This window comes from Myotis nattereri (genome assembly GCF_964212035.1).
Source record: "Myotis nattereri genome assembly, chromosome: 4".
In the NCBI taxonomy this organism is placed as follows: domain Eukaryota; kingdom Metazoa; phylum Chordata; class Mammalia; order Chiroptera; family Vespertilionidae; genus Myotis; species Myotis nattereri.
The window spans coordinates 18,305,749-18,325,744 of NC_138079.1; the positions used below are offsets into that span (position 1 = coordinate 18,305,749).

At 35.6% G+C, this 19,996-nt stretch overlaps 1 protein-coding gene across 2 annotated transcripts in view; it reads right to left on the reverse strand.

The window, feature by feature from the left end:
• Positions 1–19,996, reverse strand: part of CDH18 (cadherin 18) — a 517,801-nt gene that overhangs the window by 158,625 nt on the left and 339,180 nt on the right. For both annotated transcript variants that reach the window (XM_081089750.1, XM_081089751.1), the window contains exon 4: positions 3,803–3,922. In XM_081089750.1, coding sequence (XP_080945876.1) covers positions 3,803–3,922 — 120 coding nt within the window. The remainder of the gene's footprint in view (positions 1–3,802; positions 3,923–19,996) is intronic.

Sequence of the window (19,996 nt, forward strand, 5' to 3'; positions counted from 1 at the left end):
AGTATGTGAGCAGAGCCTATTTTAAGTTATAAATAATATTTTTGTTTAATGAAGTACTTAATTAACCTACAAATATGTATAACCGACTGCAATATTTATTTAAAGATTGTGTTACAGATACATTTGCTGCACTAATGCACAAATTACAGCAGAGTACAGCCCTAGACAAATCTTGTTCTCAGAATCCTGCTGTAACCAAAGCATATACACGCACACACCCAACATGTGCAAACATTCAGATAGACATTTAGACACACATACACACACAGAATTAGCATTTGCTTTCTAACAAGTTAAAACAGCACATAGAAAATTTTCAAAATACATATAGGATATTTATACCATTAATTATTATTTTAAGTAACTGTAACGTTTTTAAAAAATAAACATTTGGCTATGTATAGGATGGTTAATGGGCTAAAGCAGTGATTTTTTTACCCTTTTCACCTCCTGGCCTACAAAAACTAATTACTAAAATTCTGTGGCACACCAAAACATATATTTTTTCCTGATCTGAGAAAAAATAGGTATAGTTTTGATTCATTCACACTAGGCAGCTATTGTTGTGTTGGCTGTTGTCATTTTTCTATTGGACAATCTTAGGGAAAAGAGGTCAGTGTCCCTTACTAAATAGTCAGGTATTGCATGTTTTAAAAATTTTTACAGATGGCACACTGGTTGAAAATCACTGGGCTAAAGTCCATGTGTGTGTTTGCATATTTATGCATGTGTGTGCCTGCATGTAAGTGTGTGTGTGTGTGTGTGTGTGCGCAATACTAACCAAGGTAATTGAAACACAGTCTTCTTGTTTCCTTCCTTTAGGGTGAAGCATATTTAAAGTGAGAAATATATCTTTTTCATATGTAAAACAACCATGATTATTGGGAAAATAGAACAAAAGGAGCAACAATAATATCAAATAATGAGATGACTTAAGATTTTCTATCACTACAATGGCAATCCTATTACAACATAGAAATAATCAAATCTATGTCAAACACCTTAAATTTACAGTGTTATAGTGTAAATATATTTTAATAAAAAATATATTCAACTAATTCCAAACCTCCCTATCAGATTAAAAATGTTTACTCATATGTATACATATTTTTGTCCCAAAATTCTGATTGCCAGATAAATAAATATTTTATTTATAAATATTTAGTAATATCTTGGTACTAAAAACTTATATATCACACTCATTTTAGGTAATATTGCATTACTTATTTTTATAATCTCCTAATTTCTATTTTTACTTAATTTAATTACATATTATAATTTATTCTGTAATTAAAATGCATATAATATATGTATACACTGAGTGGCCAGATTATTATGACCACCTGACATTTGTAGGCAAATTAGCCATACACTGCATCATATGGGATACGGAAGCCGAAGGACTGTTCCAACACCTTTGCTGTCTGCAGTTACCAAGATAAAATGTCTCCAACTCGTACAGGAACACAAGGATTGGACAGTTGAGCATTGGAAAAAAATCATGTGGTCCAATGAATCACATTTCCAGTTGCATCATGCAGATGGTAAGAGTGAGAATTTGGTGGAAACAGCATGCACCCCATATGCATGAGTACAACCCTTCAAGCTGGTGGGGGCAGTGTTATGCTTTGGGGCATGTTTTCCTGGCATGATTTGGGCCCTTTAATTCATGTGGAACAATGTCTGAATAGCACAACATACCTAAGTATCTTTGCTGATTAAGTTCATCCTATCATGTTTATGGCATATTCCAATGGAGATGGCTTCTTCCAACAAGACAATGTGCCATGCCACGGTACTCGTATTGTGCAGGAGTGGTTTCAAGAACATGAGGGAGACTTTGCCTTGCTTAGGTGGCCCCCACAATCACCAGATCTCACAATCCAATAGAGCATTTGTGGGACGAAGTTAAAAGAGCCATCAGGCAGCTGGTTCCACAACCATCAAATCTCACAGAACTGGACAGTGCTATTCATCAGGCATGGTGTCAGATTCCTCACATCACCTTTCAACATCTCGTGGAGTCAATGCCAAGAAGAATCGCCACAGTATTGAAGGCAAAAGGTGGCCCAAAGAAGTATTGATGGGGTGGTCATAATAATCTGGCCACTCAGTGTATATATGTGTGTATATTTTTCATTTACATGAACATATCCACATATATTCTTCATTATTTTATTCATAAGTTATGAGAATTACGGAGCTAAACAGTAAGCCTGATATCTATTCTTCACTTCTGTGTTGGAGCATAACAAGGACGAGAGAACAAGTAACTTAGTTGAATCTCTTTGTAAATATGATGGTGATAATACTCTTAGCAATCTAATGGTATTAATCATTGAAAGTGTTATTGTCTATAATATCTCTTCAGTTAGATGTACCTCATTGTCTAAGATAATGGTAAACAAACCTGGAGTCTACAGACTTGTGGAGCAAGGTTCCAGAAAAATTATCTTGTTTATTATGTATATGAATATAAGGGGGTAGTTAGGACCAAAGGTGGCTCTCTACACTAGTTCTGTGATAGTGCCCTTTGCTTGAAGACCCCACTTGTTAACCTTACTCAGAAGGCATCAAATGTGACTTAGGAACATCCTGGATCTCTCTCCTCACTTCATCTATGTCTCATGATTATGTATATCTTTGAAATTATTAGTAAATTTGAGACTTATTGGTACTGTACAGCTGGCTAGATTAAAAAATGAGTTTTATATTTAGCCAAGTTTTTATTAACAAATTGTCAATGAGGCCAGAGCTTTCAGTGGTTTTTAGAGTATGCTGTTGTAACATAACCCTATAATGCATTATTGAATATCCTTCACTTCCATTTTGGCATCACATCAAATGATATAATAGCATATGATTGTTTTGGCCAGAAAAATAGAGAGGAAAAAGGGCAGATTCATGTTTTCCTGAAAAAAAATGTTGATATGTATTTGGATTTATTCTCAGTTAATTTCTCATAATTAAAACAATATATAAGGGCTGAAAATTATTTCTCATTAGGAAAAAATGGCAGTTCAATACAATTCTCCAATGTAATATACAACAACTTGTGTGACAAATTCAAATAAAATATAAAATAATAAAACTAAGTCATTTACCTTCTTTTGCAAAGAATTAAAACTAATATGTAAATAAAGCATACAATAAACTTGAAAATCTCATTTCCCATAATGCCCCATGTTTGTTTTAAGGAAAAATATTTCACTAAGTGTTTCAGGAATAAACTAATATTAGGAGCTTTTACTGGTGTAGGTATGAATATTGGATGATCAAAGTCCTGAAGAAAGCTGTTAATTTATCTTTAATTATCCAATCACATTGTTTTATAAAAGTGAGGTCATTTTCAAGTGTGCTACAATAACAATGTCAGATATAGAAGAGTACACAGAAATACAGCTGACTCTTGATCAATGCAAGGGTTAGAGGTGCTGATCCCCCCTGCAAACACTATAAACATATGTGATAACTCTTGACTCCCTCAAAACTTAACTGCTAATAGCCTACTGTTGACCGGAAGTCTTACTGATAATATAAACAGTTGATTGGCACATATTTTGTATGTTATATGTATTATATTCTGTATTCTTATATGAAGTATGTTAGAGACAAGAAAGTGTCATTAAGAAAGTAAGAAATTAAATACATTTATAGTACTGTATGTAATCATTGGAAAAAACACACACATCTAAGTGAACCAGCATAATTCCAACTCATGTTGTTCAATGGTCAATTATTAAAACACTGTTTTCTTTCCTGTACATGCACCTGCACACAAGTTATAGAGAAATGCACTAACCTGTTTTCGGATCTACGGAGAAGTAGGGCTGTCCCTGGAGAATGCTGTAAACCACCCGGGCACTGTTTCCATAGGTAGGGTCATCTGCATCGGTAGCTGTTACCTGCAGAACAGAGGTACCTGTGCATTCAGGAAAACAAATTTTAGTATGTTATGACATTCAGCATGTGAGTAACTTATACACAGAAGGAGTTATATTGAGATATCTATAGAGAACCATAATGGATTTGTCCCACTAAATTTAATTCTTGGATTTATAGGCCAAACCTATTCCTTACTTTCTTTGCCTGAGTCCAAAATAGAATATGATATGACTCTCTATGCTAATAACACTCATATAATTAGGTTTGGGTTGGATTGATGCTTAAAAGTCAAATCGGTGTTAATTGTGGGGCAAAGTCAAAGTTGTGATGAGAGTGTATATTGCCTGCTACGTGACTGTTCAGAAAACCAGGGGTGGAATGGTTTGGGAAGGTGATTGAGTTGACAAATTATTATTAATACCATCAAAACAGCCCATTCAAATCATTTCCGTCATTCATGATCTTTTTATTTCATACACGGAGAGTTAATGAGACTCCTAACGGGTTCCCATGGTTCAGTTAGCATTCTTTTAGTCTCTTTTACACAGTACCAATATAATTATCTTAACACAATGGGTATCAGAATTTTCCTACCACACTAACTTTTTGGTGATTAAAATGCATTTTAAAGTAATTTATAAGCTTTAAAATATATCGTGATACTAATTTTTTGGATCTATTATGCTAGTTTATTTATGTTTACACCTTTTAAACATTATTTGAATGGTTAGACAAATCAATCTAATATCCAGTTATTCCCAAATAAAACTGATCTAAGTGTAACATGACAACTATCTATTAAGGGCAATACAACTTCACTGTAGAATTAGTGGTTAAGAGCTCTCATTTATTTATAACATGTATTTGATGAGTCATCTACAAGTGCAGACTTGATATTTAATTTGCCACACTAGAAAATTCTACCTATTAGCACAGGTTTTATATCAAACAAAAATATTTCCACAACCAAGTAAGCCTCTATAAAATTTTGCATTCATTTTGGTACTTGACTATGGAAGTACTGACAATTGTCAGTCTTTAATTTTAGTAATTACTTCAAATATGTAGGTATGACACACCTATTATGAGTCTAAATTCCAACAGAACTTTAAACAAAGCTTGTCCTTTGCCTACAAGGGATCCTAGAGAACTTAAAAGAATTAGTATGAGAAGTGCAATTGAAAATTCTTATTAGCAGACCAAAAATGTATGACTTTTAGTAATACGCTATGATTCTGGGCTAAATAGTATTGTTACATTGATATTCCAAGCAGAAATATAATTAGTAATTAGGCATACCCAGAAAAGGAGGACTGACTGTGTTATTTCTAAAAGAAATCTCTAATTATGGGTAATAAAATACAATTGAAACACCAAATGCTGGTGAGAATGCTGAGAAACTAGGTCACCCTTATACTGCTGGAAATGTAAGTTTAGCAGATTCTTGTAAAACTGAACATACATTTACCATATAACCCAGCAAGTTGTACTCTTGGGCATTCATATTAAAGTAATAAAAATATATGTTCACATAAAAACCTGTTTACAAATATTCAGTTACATCATTCATAGTAGCTCTCAGATTAACACAACCCAGATAGCCTTCAATGGGGCAATGATTAAACAAACTATGGTACATTCATACTATCAAAAACTACTTAGCAATCAAAATAAACAGACTATTGATATTTGTGACAACTGAAATGAATCTTCAGAGAATTATACCCAGTGAAAAAATCCAGAGATGGGACCTTGGAAACTGAGGGGTTTAATTCCACAGAAATAAAACTTTCAAGAATACCTCATCCTCCCGTGGGGGCCTCCGGAAATTCTTATTCCAGCAGCACCCAGGACACCCACTTCTACAGGCAGCCATGGGGACACAGAGGACATCCACTAATAATATAATTTTATAGTTTAGCAATATGTTACCATTGGGAAAAAACTGTGTAAAGGATATAGGCATAAGGAATCTCTCCATATCATTTCTCATGACTGCATGTGAATCTATGATCTCAAAATTAAAAGTAAAATAAGTCTTTTGCCTCAGTACTAGTCCATTCTTAGAAAGCCTTATTTGTGTGTACCATGAATTTTCAGATTCTAGCACTACATGTTCTGGCTTTATTGTACTTACCAGAGCTAATCATATGTAAACTATCTCTCCCACTACTAAGTATGATTAGTACTATTATAGAATATTAATGACACATGCTCCAATATTCATCTCTCCAACTTGTTTAGAGAATGCCAGTAGGTAGATATTTACAGAGAAATGTTGATTTAGGAGACATTTTCATTGGTACCTCACTGAAACTAATTAAAATCTGTAGTAATTTCCCTGGTCAGGCTATAACAGTGGAAAACTATTATAAAATATTACCAGTAAAATCTTTGACCTGATAGGAAAAATGCTAATAATACCTGGCTTATAGATATGACTAAGATTCAAAAAAGAGAAAACAGGATAGAATGTTGTAAAATAATGGCCATTAAGAAGCCACACTTACACAATCCCAAGCTTTTGAAACTTGCTCTGGTTTTGCAATAGTGATTTAAGTCTAAATCGTTTTTAACATCTTAAAATAGTCCCCAAGCAACCATTCCTGGAGAAAGCTGAGAAAAAGAAACAGTACAAGATCACACCTCATTGATGGCGATGGGCTGGATCACCGCATGAAGGAGAAAGCGTGCTCTGCTTGGCTTGAGGTGTCTATAAAACCCAACCTTGTTAAGTGAAAGCTGAGAAGCAGAATGCAGTGACAAATGGACGAGAAAGAACAAGGTAGGAAAGGAGATAGAAAAGAAAGAAAGGTAGACTGGAGGTATTGGCTAAGTGATGGTTAAAGTAGAAGAGTTAAGTAAACAGCAGGAAAGGGTTTTAGGGGAAGAAAAGAAAATATGATAGCCCTCTACTCGGGTCACAAACTACAGTCCTTAACACATCTCTGTGCTGCAGACCACATGGGTAGCGGGCGGTTCTATTTGTGTGTGAAACAAGGAACAGCAAATTGTCTCTCTCACTGTACTTTGGTGGCATCTGAAGGTATCAGGCTGCCACTTTGAGTAACGGATAGCTGGCTGAAGGGAGCAGAGGTATATGCATAGCACAGAGCAAGGCAAAGTCAGCTTGCCCCAGGAGACAGCAGCAAGAGTGATGGAAAATAAATCTCTTACTCAGGTGTTCAAGGATTTCTTACCAAAGAGAATTAATAAGGAAGTTTCAGGCCAAACGAAAATTACCTACACTCTAATTAATTTAAAGTTCAGATGGGAAAATTATAAGAACCACTGGTGCTTTGGGAAGTATTTAAATTAGAAAAAAAAATGCTTTCTTTTTCATTTAAAACATATAAGTAATCAAAAAATAAGAATGCTTAAAGTATGTGCTATGAGTTGGACTATTTCCCCTGGAATTTTATATGTTGGAGTTTTAAATTCCAGTACAATGACCTGGAAATAAGGTCACTGTCGATGTAACTGGTTTAGATGAGATCATTCTGGAATAGAGTGGGCCCCTAATCCAACAGGACTGGTATCCTTATAGAAATGGGAAATTCGAACACACACACACACACACACACACACACACACGGTGAAGTATATATGAACATGGAGGCAGAGCTTGGGGTGATACTTCCACAAGCCAAGGGAAGTCAAGCATGTCCAGCAAACCACTAGAAGCCAGAGGAGAGGCTTGGAACATACCCTTCCCCAGTGATTTAGGAGGGAGCATGGCCTGCTCTCACCTGGACCTCAGACTTCTAGCTTCAGGAACATGACACGATAAACTTCTGCTGTTTTAGCCACCCACTTGGTAGTACTTTGGTACAGCGGCCCTAGCAAACTAACACTGTGTGTGACAATTGCAGTGGGAAGAATGACATTTATCCTCAGAATTCACGGTTGTTCCTTTAACAGATTCTGAGCAAGAGTCTGAGGTTACAAGTCAAGGAAAAATGAGGCATAATTTCCTGTACTATTTGATACCAGATACACCATAAATGAGGTGAAATTAGAAGTTAATCTCACAAGAGAAAAATTAAAGTAAGCAAAAAATAATGATTTTTTTTATTTTTATTTATTTATTTATTTATTTTTATGTCAGAGAGGAAGGGAGAGGGAGAGATGGATGGATGATAGATAGATAGATGATAGATAGATAGATAGATAGATAGATAGATAGATAGATAGATGATAGATAGAAACATCAATGATGAGAAAGAATCATTGATTGGATGACTTCTAAACACCCCACACTGGGGACTGAGCCCACAATCCAGGCATGTGACCTTGGACAGAATTGAACCCAGGACCCTTCAATCTGCAGGCTGACTCTATCCACTGAGCCAAACCACCTAAGGCAATAGTATTTGATTTTTAAAACATTAGGCACTATTTGTAATATAGCCTGTTGGCACTTTTAAATAAATTAATGAGTTATGTTGGTCATTTTAATGAATTTTTATAAGTTTAATGAAAAAAATCATCAATATTTATATATCTATGTCTATGTAAAGTGTCCTATATTGGACCATTCATTTATTCATGCTTTGTGCCCTAATTGCATACATAGTAAAAAAGAAATAATTATTATCCTCTCCTGTGCTAGATTTGCAAATGAAAATATATAAAGTGATAACTATAAGATCATTATTCCACCAGAATATTAAAATAATAATTCCATTTTTTATGAAAATTATTATATGGATTTGGTCAAGAGATACTAAATCAACAGTCCCTTCCCTACATATTTAGTTTTCATTTAAAAAAAAAACACAAACGTAAAAGTGCTACATGTTTCTTAACTTTCACAACAGTTTCCACTAAAAACAATATAGAAGCATTGCATTTCAAAGTTTCATTAGTTACTTAGTGTGTAATCTTTTTTTGGTAAATATTTTCTATGGTGCACTTTTAACTGTTCTCATGCTACGGATCAGCGTCCCTCAGCTGATGTCTTATACAAATCTGAAAATGATTTAAGTACATAAAAAAGCTTTCAAGATATCTTTTCTACAATAAAACTGAAATCCTGTTTCCTTTGCGGATTGCCCTGTGTCATTCTTTTGATTCAGTTTTTTTTTTGTACTACAGCTTTATAAATTGCACACATTTTATAAAGTTACATGTCAATGAGAAGCAGAAAGAGTGGACTTTCTTGAACGTCTCTGAAGACCAATTTGAAATATTTAATAAGCCATTTTAATACCAAGCAAATATTCTCTGAGATCGCAAATCGTTATGCATGACTTGTCAGGGTTCACAGCTTTGATAAAATCTCAAGTGACTCAATGTGGGGCCAGAAAATTGGGTAAAAATAAGCTGAGGACTTAGGAAGCCTGTGAGTACCTCTCCAAAGAAATCTCTTAAGGCTTAATTCTCAGAAGATTATCCCAGAGAAAGTGAAAAAGCAATAGTCATCAAGCTATAGTTTAAGTGTCATTCTACACAGGAGGGCTGTAATTTCACCAAAGAGAGCGATAGCACAGGGTTCTAGTCATCGTGCCATTCTATAATGCTTTGAGTATTCACCCAAGAATCATTTGATTAAAGAAAAATCCTTTTCAACAACACTTATGAAACAACTAGGTACCAAAACAAAAGTTACTCTTCTATTTTAAATCTTGGCTAGTGTTAATCTCTGTGTATCTTCAATTATATCCTTTTATTTTTTATAAGAATGCCTAATGCTAAATTTCATATTACTCAAGTAAATTTTATATTATATTTCTTGAATAAGAAAACAATTAAAAAATTAAATGTATTGAATGGCAATGATAAGGAAAGCCCTCTGCTCTATGCCATTTATTTGAATGAGATTAAGCTATTGAAAAAAATACATTTCAAACCATTTTACAGATGTAGGCACTGAGGTTTCAAAGGTTCTACAGTTGACAATTGTGAAAGGCAGCATTCGAGCTTGGGCCTGTCTATTATGCTATATGCCATTCTTTCTCATATACTCTTTTGCTCCACTCATTCATGATTTGTTGAATCCTATTTAATAGTCACATTATCTCCTGCCTTTTTCTTGTTTTCTCCCTTGGCAGTATGTCAGGGCAGTCCAGATGCATCTGCATGGGAGTGTTCATTGTACATCTAATTTTTAGAATGGAATTTGGGAAGCATAAACTCTAATGCAGTGATTTGTGAATTGGGTTCAACTTATGGTGAAACTATTTATTCCAATAAAGTAATTTATGTTATAAATTAATCAGTTATTTTGGGGAGTCCCAAATCAAGTCTACTTTCATAAAAGTTAATGGAGAAACTTAGGAATCAGAAGTATCATAAAATATAACCTGGTAGATCAATCAACCATTAAACAAAAGTGTCATTAAAATATACGTATTCTTCTAGGAGTTTTAGTTTCAGGTCTTACACCCAACTCTCTAATCCACTTTGAGTTTATTTTTGTGTGTGGTATAAGATAGGGGTCCAGTGTTATTTTTTTGCATATGGCTGTCCAATTTTCCCAGCACCATTTGACAAAGAGTCTATTCTTTCCCCACTATATATTCTTGGCTCTTTGTCAGCGATTACCTGAGTAGATATACACATAGGTTTCTTTCTGGTCTCTCTTAGCATGTCCTATTGACCTACATATTTGTTTTAATGCTGATACCATACTGTTTTTATTAACATAGCTATGTAATATAGTTTGCAATATGGAAATGTGATGTCTCCATCTTTGTTACTTCTTAAGATTTCTTCCACTTTGGGTCTTTAGGGGTTCCATACAAATTTTATATTGATTTTTCTACTTCTTTGGAAAAATGCCACTGGGATATTGACAGGAATTAGCCTGAATCTACAGATTGCTTTGTGTAGTATAGACAGTTTACCAATATTATTTCTTCTAATCCATGAGCATGAAATATCTTTCCATTTGTGTGTATTTTCATTTTCTTGCAGACATGTATTATAGTTTTCATTGTGCAGATTTTTGCCTCCTGATTAGATTTATTCCTAAGTATTTTATAGTTCTTAATGGATTTGTAAGTGAGATTGTTTTCCTAATTTGTTTTTCTGACAGTCTGCTCTAAATGATTTTTTGAGCCACTAAGTTGTATGTTGGTTTGTTACACAATAGCTAACTGACATAGACAAAAAGATGTAGGATAGAAAACGAGAAGAAAAAAGTATGAACCTTAGACATTTTTGTACAACTTATGATTTATCAGTTGGCTTGTGTTAGGACTCAAATGCACTCTAAGTTACCATGTACAAGTACAGAAATGGCCTCATTTGGAAGATTATGCCCCAGGGTAGTGATTTAAAAACGTCTACTAGAATCTTGGAAGAGATCCAGGGTGAAGCTCCCTAGATGTCTGGGCAGAACTAAATCAGTCCCCCTACAAACAGTGCAATAAAGTAAGCACAGCTGGTGTCCCTACTTGTTGCTGTGCAACACAAAACACAGCTGCAAATAGAAATGAGCCTGTGGGTGTGAGATCAGAGAGGGGAACAAAGACGACAGGAAAATGATTAGGGATGTTTCAGTACATCTCCAAATAATGAACCTCACAGAACTTAAGGTTCATATAGTAGAAATTTTACTATATGAAATTTATATCTTTTTTTATATATCCCAAACTAAGTTTCAGTAATTAATGGAACTTAAAGTTTTTAAATAATGCATGCAATTTTCATATAACGTAATATGTTGATCTCTCTAGTAAATTAAAAACATTATTTATATCATATGTTATCATGTCTAAAGAGCTTTTACATAATGTTCAATTATAGGTATATTTATTAATATACAGAAGAGAACAGGTAGAGATTTATATATTTTCTTATAAATATGTTTCAGTGAAAAACAAAGAAGATATGACATTTATTTTCAGGCAAATTGTATTGTGATTTGGTATGGTTTCCTTTGAAACAACTTTAGATATAAAGCATTTTTAAAAAATTTAAAGTGACTGCAATGCAACCATATTTAAATTTATACTAAACACTCCTGATTCCTGGTGAAAGCAAGACTATTGTTGCAGAAATCTAGGTATATGTACATACAAATAAAAGGGAACTTTTTAAATAATAATATGTCCTTGGAACATCACTAAATGTGTTAAGACATATACCACCCTTTTCATCTGAGAATGGGATACTGCTGGCATATACAACTTCATTCCTTCTGTCTTCATTCCTAAACTGCCACACAAGAGCTTAAATGCTGACTCCAAAAGCAGGAATAATTTTAACTCATGGTAATGTTCCTCTTTGCTCCATATGACAATATTATTGACTTTTCAATTCCTAGTCTCATTTCTGAAAAATTAGACATTTAGTAAAATTATGTAAAACCAAATTTAAAAAGCATTTCTATACAATAATTTATAGAAGATAGTAAAGTCATCACAGTTGGGACGATCATGGACTGTATGTCACAGGAGAAAATGTCAAATGTGCATCAGTACAATGTGGGCCAGTCTCTTTGTGGTCTACGCAGATTACACTGGCCCTTCATATCATCACACTGTCATTCTGTCCATACTAGTATATGTTCACTTTGTTTAATCTGATTCCATCCTATCCAATAAAGAGGTAATATGCAAACTGACCATCACTCCAATACACAAGATGACTGCCCCCATGTGGTCAAAGATGGCCATCACAAGATGGCCAGCAGCGGAGAGCCATTGTGGGTGATCAGGCCTGCATGGTAGGGCAGTTAGGGGCAATCAGGCCAGCAGGGAGCAGTTAGGTGTTGATCAGGCTGGCAGGAGAGTGGTTAGGAGGTGATCAGGTTGGCAGGGGAGTGGTTAGGGGGTGATCAGGCTGGCAGGCAGAAGCAGCTAGGGGCAATCAGGCAGTCTGGCAGGCAAGTGGTTGGGAGCCAGAAGTCCTGGATTATGAGAGGGATATCCAACTGCCCATTTAGGCAAAATCCCACTGGGCAGTTGGACATCCCTTGAAGGGTCCAAGATTGGAGAGGGTGCAGGCTGGACTGAGGAACACACACGCACATGCATGCAGACACTCACACACACACACACACACACACACACACACACACACACACACCCCATGCATGAATTCCATGCACTGGGCCTCTAGTTTCTAGATAAGTAATGAAAAAAGCAATACGACAGCCAATAGCTTGCTAGACACTGACCGTGATTCAAATGATCCTTTTCTCAATTAATGTTTTAAAAAGGTAAGTGTAATTATTTTTAATAAGATCTGTGCTATTAAAGTAGCCATGTGACTGTTCTTTCAGCACAGAAAACTTATGCAAATGTTTTTGCTGCTATTGTCATCACATTGTGCATTTGAATGTGGCAATTAATATTTCAACATAAAAAATACTTACCTGGGCAGACAGGATGGTTTTTGTTCATAAAATATATAACATGAACATTCTAACATTATGGCATTCTTTTTGGAAGTGACTATAAATGTGAAAAATATCATATTCTTCAATTCATGATTCTACTGCAAAATGTTTTCCTTCTTTTCTCATGTATGTTCCCTAGGACAGATGTTCTCAACTGAGAGCAGTTTTGCCCCCCAGAGAGCATTTGGCAATGCCTGAACACATCATGATATGGCAGCAGTGGGAAGGATGCTATGGCCATTTAGTGGGCAGAGACCAGGGATGCTGCTAAAATCCTACAATACACAAGCCAGCTCCCAAGACAAAGAATCATCCAGTCCAAAGTGTCTGGATGAAAAAACCCTGCCCTCAGGGATGTGATTCCCTAGATAGTGGTTGAAATTACATGATGTAAATCAGAGAGATAAAGAAAAACTTTATTAAAACATGCATTGAAAACCACTACAGTTTATTTTCTATCTTTCTTTATTAAACCATCCAGAATCCCAGAGACTTTGCCTGCTTATATTACCCACTGACAAGAAATATGTAAGCACATTAGGCTTTTTCCCTGGCAGTACAGCACACAGCAATTACTTGGAGGGCTCCATGACCATTACTTAGCACTACAGATACACAAGAAATAATAATCTGATAAAAAACTGTGCACCCTGAGAGTCTCCGGTGCTATCTTCTCTGTATTCTCATAGCATATTTTGCTAAGCTATGAAGGGAATTCATCATTTGCATGATGATCCTGCTTATCCACCTTTAAATACACCACACACACACACACACACACACACACACTCCCTTCAACTCACAGGGGAGGGAGGACTATTTCTCATCATTGTATTCTCTAGGAGAAATGCCCTTTTTTTCTAGTCCAACTGACAAACCCCTATTTATTATGTTAGATTCACAGAGGACGTCTTCTCTTATCTGCCAGCTAGACTCTGCCCACTCTAGAGTTCCCCTATATTTTGCTTATCAAACACTACATTAAAATTTTCTGTTTTTATGTCTGCAAGCTGCTCAAACTTAGGGTTATTGTTTTATTTACCATTTTATTACTGGCCACTATCAGCATTTCTCAGTAGATTACATGCTTTCAATCTTTCTCCCTCTCTCCAGAGAGAACTGGAGAGATATAAGGAGAGAAAACAATGACAACAACAACATTTTTTTAAAAATTAGTAGCTAATTCAAGACTCAGTTAATGAGATTATGATAAGCACAGTGATTTCATAAAGCACCATATACTGGGGAAAATTTTGTTGTCACCTATCTATACTGTTGGCCTTTATTAGTATTAAAAACTGACATTTTTAAATTAAGTATTCATGTCAACCACACATATTCTGCAATACACACATTTTCTCAAACTGAAGGCTATTCCAAATGCATTTCTGAAAACTCTTTTCTTACAAAAATAATAGAGATCTCTGTGTTTCAGCATATACATACAAATCCATTTATTTTAAGGTTGCATGGGGTATCTGTGTATGTTTGAAGAAGCATTTATTTGAAAACTTCCTTATCCATACTTTAAGCATGTTTCCAATTTTGGAATATTATGAATGATACTGCAGTGGGCACTCTTTTTACCATATCCATTATGGTGTACCTATAGAGTAGTTATCTATGATAGAGATTTTCCAACAAATTAGTATGTTTGTTTTTAAATATTAATATATATTGCCAAATTCCTATCAAAACCTAAGGGAATTTACTCTTCTACTAATAGCTCTGTACATTAACAATTCTGTGATTATCAAACCTGCATACTTGGTAGGTAAACATTAGTATTTCCTTCTCCTTTGTGGTTTCTTAAATTACTAGTAAAATTTGAGATTTTGGAGGGGATAATTACAGTGTGTTTATTTTTTCTATGAATCTCCTTGAATATAATTTCTGCCATTTTAATTGGAGTGATTATATATATATATATCCCCATATAGAAGTTGGTGGGATTATAAGTTGTTACAGCCAGTATGGAAAACAATGAGGAATTTCCTCAAAAAATAAAATAATAAAACTACCTTATGATCCCGCAATCCCCACCATAGCCTGTTTGACTCAGTGGGTAGAGCATCGGCCTGCGATTGAAGGGTCCCAGGTTCAATTCTGGTCAAGGGCACGTACCTCAGTTGCAGGTTCCTGGCCCTGGTCAGGGGCTTGTGAGAGGAAACCAATTGATGTGTCTCTCTCACATCAGTGTTTCTCTTGGTCTCTCCCTCTCCATTCCACTCTCTTGAAACACAAATGGAAAAAACTGTCCTCAGATGAGGATTTTAAAAAATAAATAAATAAATGATCCAGCAATCCTACTTTGGGATATTTATCAGAAGAATATAAAAACACTAATTCAGAAAGATACATGTACCCTTTGTTAATTGTAGCTTACTTACATAGCCTAGATATGGAAACAATCTAAGCGCCCATCAATAGATGAGTGGATCAAGAAGATATGATATATAAATACAATGAACTACTACTCATTCTTAAAAAGATAAAATATTGCCATTTGTGACAACAGAGATGGATATTGAGGGTATTATGCTAAGTGAAATGTCAGATGGAACTGGCCAAAAAAATGTATGATTTCACACATACATATGTGGAATTGAAAACAAACAAAAACATAAACTAAGAAAACAAAATTAGAACAAACTCATAGATACAGACAACAGAACGGTGGTAACGAAAGGGTTATGGGAGTGGTTGGAAGGGGGAAATATATGATGATGAATGGAAACTAGATTTTGCTGGTGATACAGATACCAAATTATAATGTTGGACACCTGAAACTTATATAATGTTATTAACCAATGGCACCTCAATAAACAACAGACAAAGACACAGAAAGGCCCTTAAGTAATAAAAATTAGTCCTCTGTCTGCCATCCATGATGTTTACACATATGTATTTATCTTTTATTGTATTAGCTTTAGTATTATTATGTGACATCTGTATTTTCAAATGCTAATTCACTTAAATTCATGTCATTTCTTATTGGTTATTGGATTCATAGCTTATATTAAAGTATTTTATCAGCAGTGTTTGTTTTGTTGTTTAGTGGTTATGTTTTTATTAGCAGATTGAAAGTTTCTGTTTTTATTGCTTAATCATTTACTTTGTTCTTTTAAAAATATTTTCATTGATTTCAGAGAGAAAGGAAGATGGAGGAAGAGATAGAAACATTAATGATGAGAGAGAATCATTGTTCAGTTGCCTCCTGCATGCCTCATACTGGGGTTCTAGCCCACAACCCAGGCATGTGCCATGATGGGATATCAAACTGTGACTTCCTGGTTCATAGGTCAATGCTCAGCCCGTGATCCACACAGGCCAGGCTACTTTGTTCTTAAGCATGGAGAAAAATACACTCTTTCACACTGTCCCAATATCTTGAGCATGCTTGGTCCTCCATCTGAACTCCACTCCTTAGCTGAGTTAATGAGGCTACTTTCTACTCCAGAAAATGGCCCTGAACTACTCCACACCATACATGTTACAAAGGTTTCTCAGCTTTGGGTAAAAATGCCTACCTAGAACTGGTCCATTATCTTTATCCACACTATGCCTAATGTACATAATTTTAAGATTTTCAGATGATTTCTTTTCAAAAGCATGTACTTGTTGGTCTCCTTAGGGATTCGATTCTAGAATAAATAAATGGCTATTCCCATTATTCTAGGCAATCATGAAGAATTTTTCTTTTCATAGTATTTGGCCATCCCCAAATCCTATCTTTTAAACAAAAGGAACATTATAATAACATCCAATCTAATCTACTGGGTCAAAAATAAGACTCCCCACTGCTGGTTTAGTAAACAAATGGCTTCTGGAACACCTACTATTTTGTTGTAATGACTCAAAAAATATATTGATCCAGATTTTAGTACTTTTTAGTACTATATTAAAAAAAAGGAAACTCAAAAGGTAAAGCTCTGCCTAGCTTAGAAATATTTTCCAATTGCACTTCTCACTAAACATGCAATCTTGGGCAAATTACTTAATTCTATATATCTGTTTCATCCTCTGTAAAACAAAGATCATTTTAATGCTGCCTTCATGATTATTTAAGCATGAAATTATTGCAAACAGCATGCCAAGCCTGACACATGCTAAGTGCTCAATAAATATTCCCTGGAGCTATTTCAGTCATCATTATCACAACTGCTGTGGCAACTTGTAGTCACAGACTCTGACAAAACTAACTTGCTTTGTGGGGATCAATTTTAGATTTTCTGTAGAACTCCAAGTCTAAATGCAAAATGTCCAATCTCCTTTTATCCACTGATCAGAACTTGTACAGATGGAATTGATTCCACAGTTGATGGCAAGCAAGATTTAGGTCTTTGAAAACACTTAGCAACACCACAGCCAGAAAGAAACATTGCTCTCATAGCAAAATGAACTAGCATCCTAATTACACAGTGAAAGGAGAAAGGAGTGAGGACTTCCTGTATTATTTGCAAACCAAAGCACTTCATGGAAAATGGCATGGCTGTTTCTTACCTGATGCGGAAACCTCGCTCCCTGTTCCTTTAGATTCAGTATTAGGTCCTACTTTTTGCTTATTAGGTCCATGTAGAAACCTAGAAGTTGGCCAAGTACCAATTCAGGTTCAATGTACCTTCATGTATCTGAGATTGAATGGAAGAGCTTAAATAGAAAGAGGTTTATTTTCAGAAGGAAGGTTTGGGGAAGGGCAGGCCAGGACTGGAGCATCTGTTCCAGGCCCTTTTCTCTCTCTGCTCCATCTCACTTAGCAAGGCCTTTGCTCCTGTGGTTGCTAGCAGCTGCTGCAGTTCCACACCACACCTGCATTATAGGCAGCAAGAAAGGAACATGGCAGTGGTGTCATATGTGTGTCAGCTACGGCTTTTAGTCCACGGACTTACATCTTTCCTGGAAGATCCCTCTTTGGACTCCAATTACATCGTGCCAGCTAGAATTAAGTCACATGGCCACTCCTAGATGAAAAGGAGTGATGGGAGATGAACATTTGACTCTGCAAAGTGCCACCCTGAACAAAACTGAGTTCTGTTAGTAACACAGAAGGTAAGGCTGAGTATTAGATCACTGACAGTACCTGTGTGAAGGGAATAAGCATGATCCTATTATTTGTAACAAGTGCCGTATTTCTGCGTAGATGCGTATTCAGCAAGGCCGGCAGAACACGGACTGCCTTAAATCAACAGATGCCGGGTCTATTACCAGGACTACACCACCATCCTCACATTAATCCCCCCTACCTCTGGCCTCGTTTCCTGAAAGCCCTTACAGTGGAGGTTGGCAAACTTTTCTGTCTTTTACAACACAGGCAGTGTTTTAGGCTCTGTGAGTCAGTCTTGACTGCAACTACTCAACTCTGCCGCAGCAGTACCCAGACTACCGCAGGCACAGCGTAGATGAATGGCTATGACTGTGTTCCAGTAAAACATTACTTCCAAAATCAAACAGCAGGCTGGCTTTGTCTCCCTGCCATTGTTTGCTGGTCCTGATCTACAGCATTGCTAGCTTTTTATTTCTAAAACTAGAGGCCTAGTGCACAAAATTCGTGCAAGAATAGGCCTTCCTTCCTCCGGGTCCCAGCACTGGCTTTCCTCTGGCAACCAGGACCTGGGCTTCCCTCACAGCCCCGGCTTCATCCGGAAGGTCATCTGGAAGGACATCCGGTCCAATTAGCATATTATGCTTTTATTAATATGGATGAGAGTTGATGTATTCTTAGGCTCCCAATGTAATGTGAGTTTCTCCTTCCACTTTCACATGATCTCCCATACATTCATATTCTAATGCCTCTAATGTACACACATGGAAAATAATCTTTATTCAAATCATATATTTTAAATCTAAGCTGTAAGTCACAGGAATGATCAAAATTATTATTATTATTATAGATGAACTTTAATTACATTTGGGAAATTAATCACATGAGATAAAGATAAAATAAAATAGTTGGACCGCAGACATCTGTGAGTGGTGGGGAAATTGCCAGATCATCAGGTGACTGGAGGCCTCGACTATAAGTTATTAACTGCTGTGTAAGCTTTGCATTCAGAAGACGCTGGAGTTGATTTTTTGGGGGGCCCATTTCTAGACATGAGAATTTAGACAAGTTACTTAAGTACTCTATGCCATTTTGTACATTATTATTATTATTTTTTACCCCCTCCACCAACTCCAGGCTTTCCCCACACTACTGTCTTTATCCATAGGTTATGCATATATGTTCCTGTCCCCTCCCACCCACCACCCCCACTGAGATCTGTTATTCTGTTCCATGCATCATACCTCTTGATCTATTTTGTTTGTCAGGTTACTTTGTTCATTAGATTTCACAACTAAGTGCAATCATGTAATATTTGTCTCTCGTTAACTGGCTTATGTCACTCATACATTTTAAAAGTGGTATTCAAAATACTTCACAGGATTATTGTATATTTAAAAATGTATGTTATATAAATGTTTAAGAGTATGTGTAAAGTTTTACTGATTAATGTAGCTATTATTTGTACTATTAATACTATTTTAATTGGTTCATAAACTATAAGCTTAAAAGACATATCAAAAGACTTATGATGTTATATTGTCTTTTCTTTTCTATGCAAATTGTCGCTTTGAATGTGTTGCTATGTTCTTAACAATATACTAGAAAAATTTACATGGCCAGAAAAACCTGTCAGTTAATCAAGAATTGCTATTTTTTTCCAAGTTATGATAGTGTTTTCCTCAGATCAAACCATTACTTACATATACAGTATACTCAGA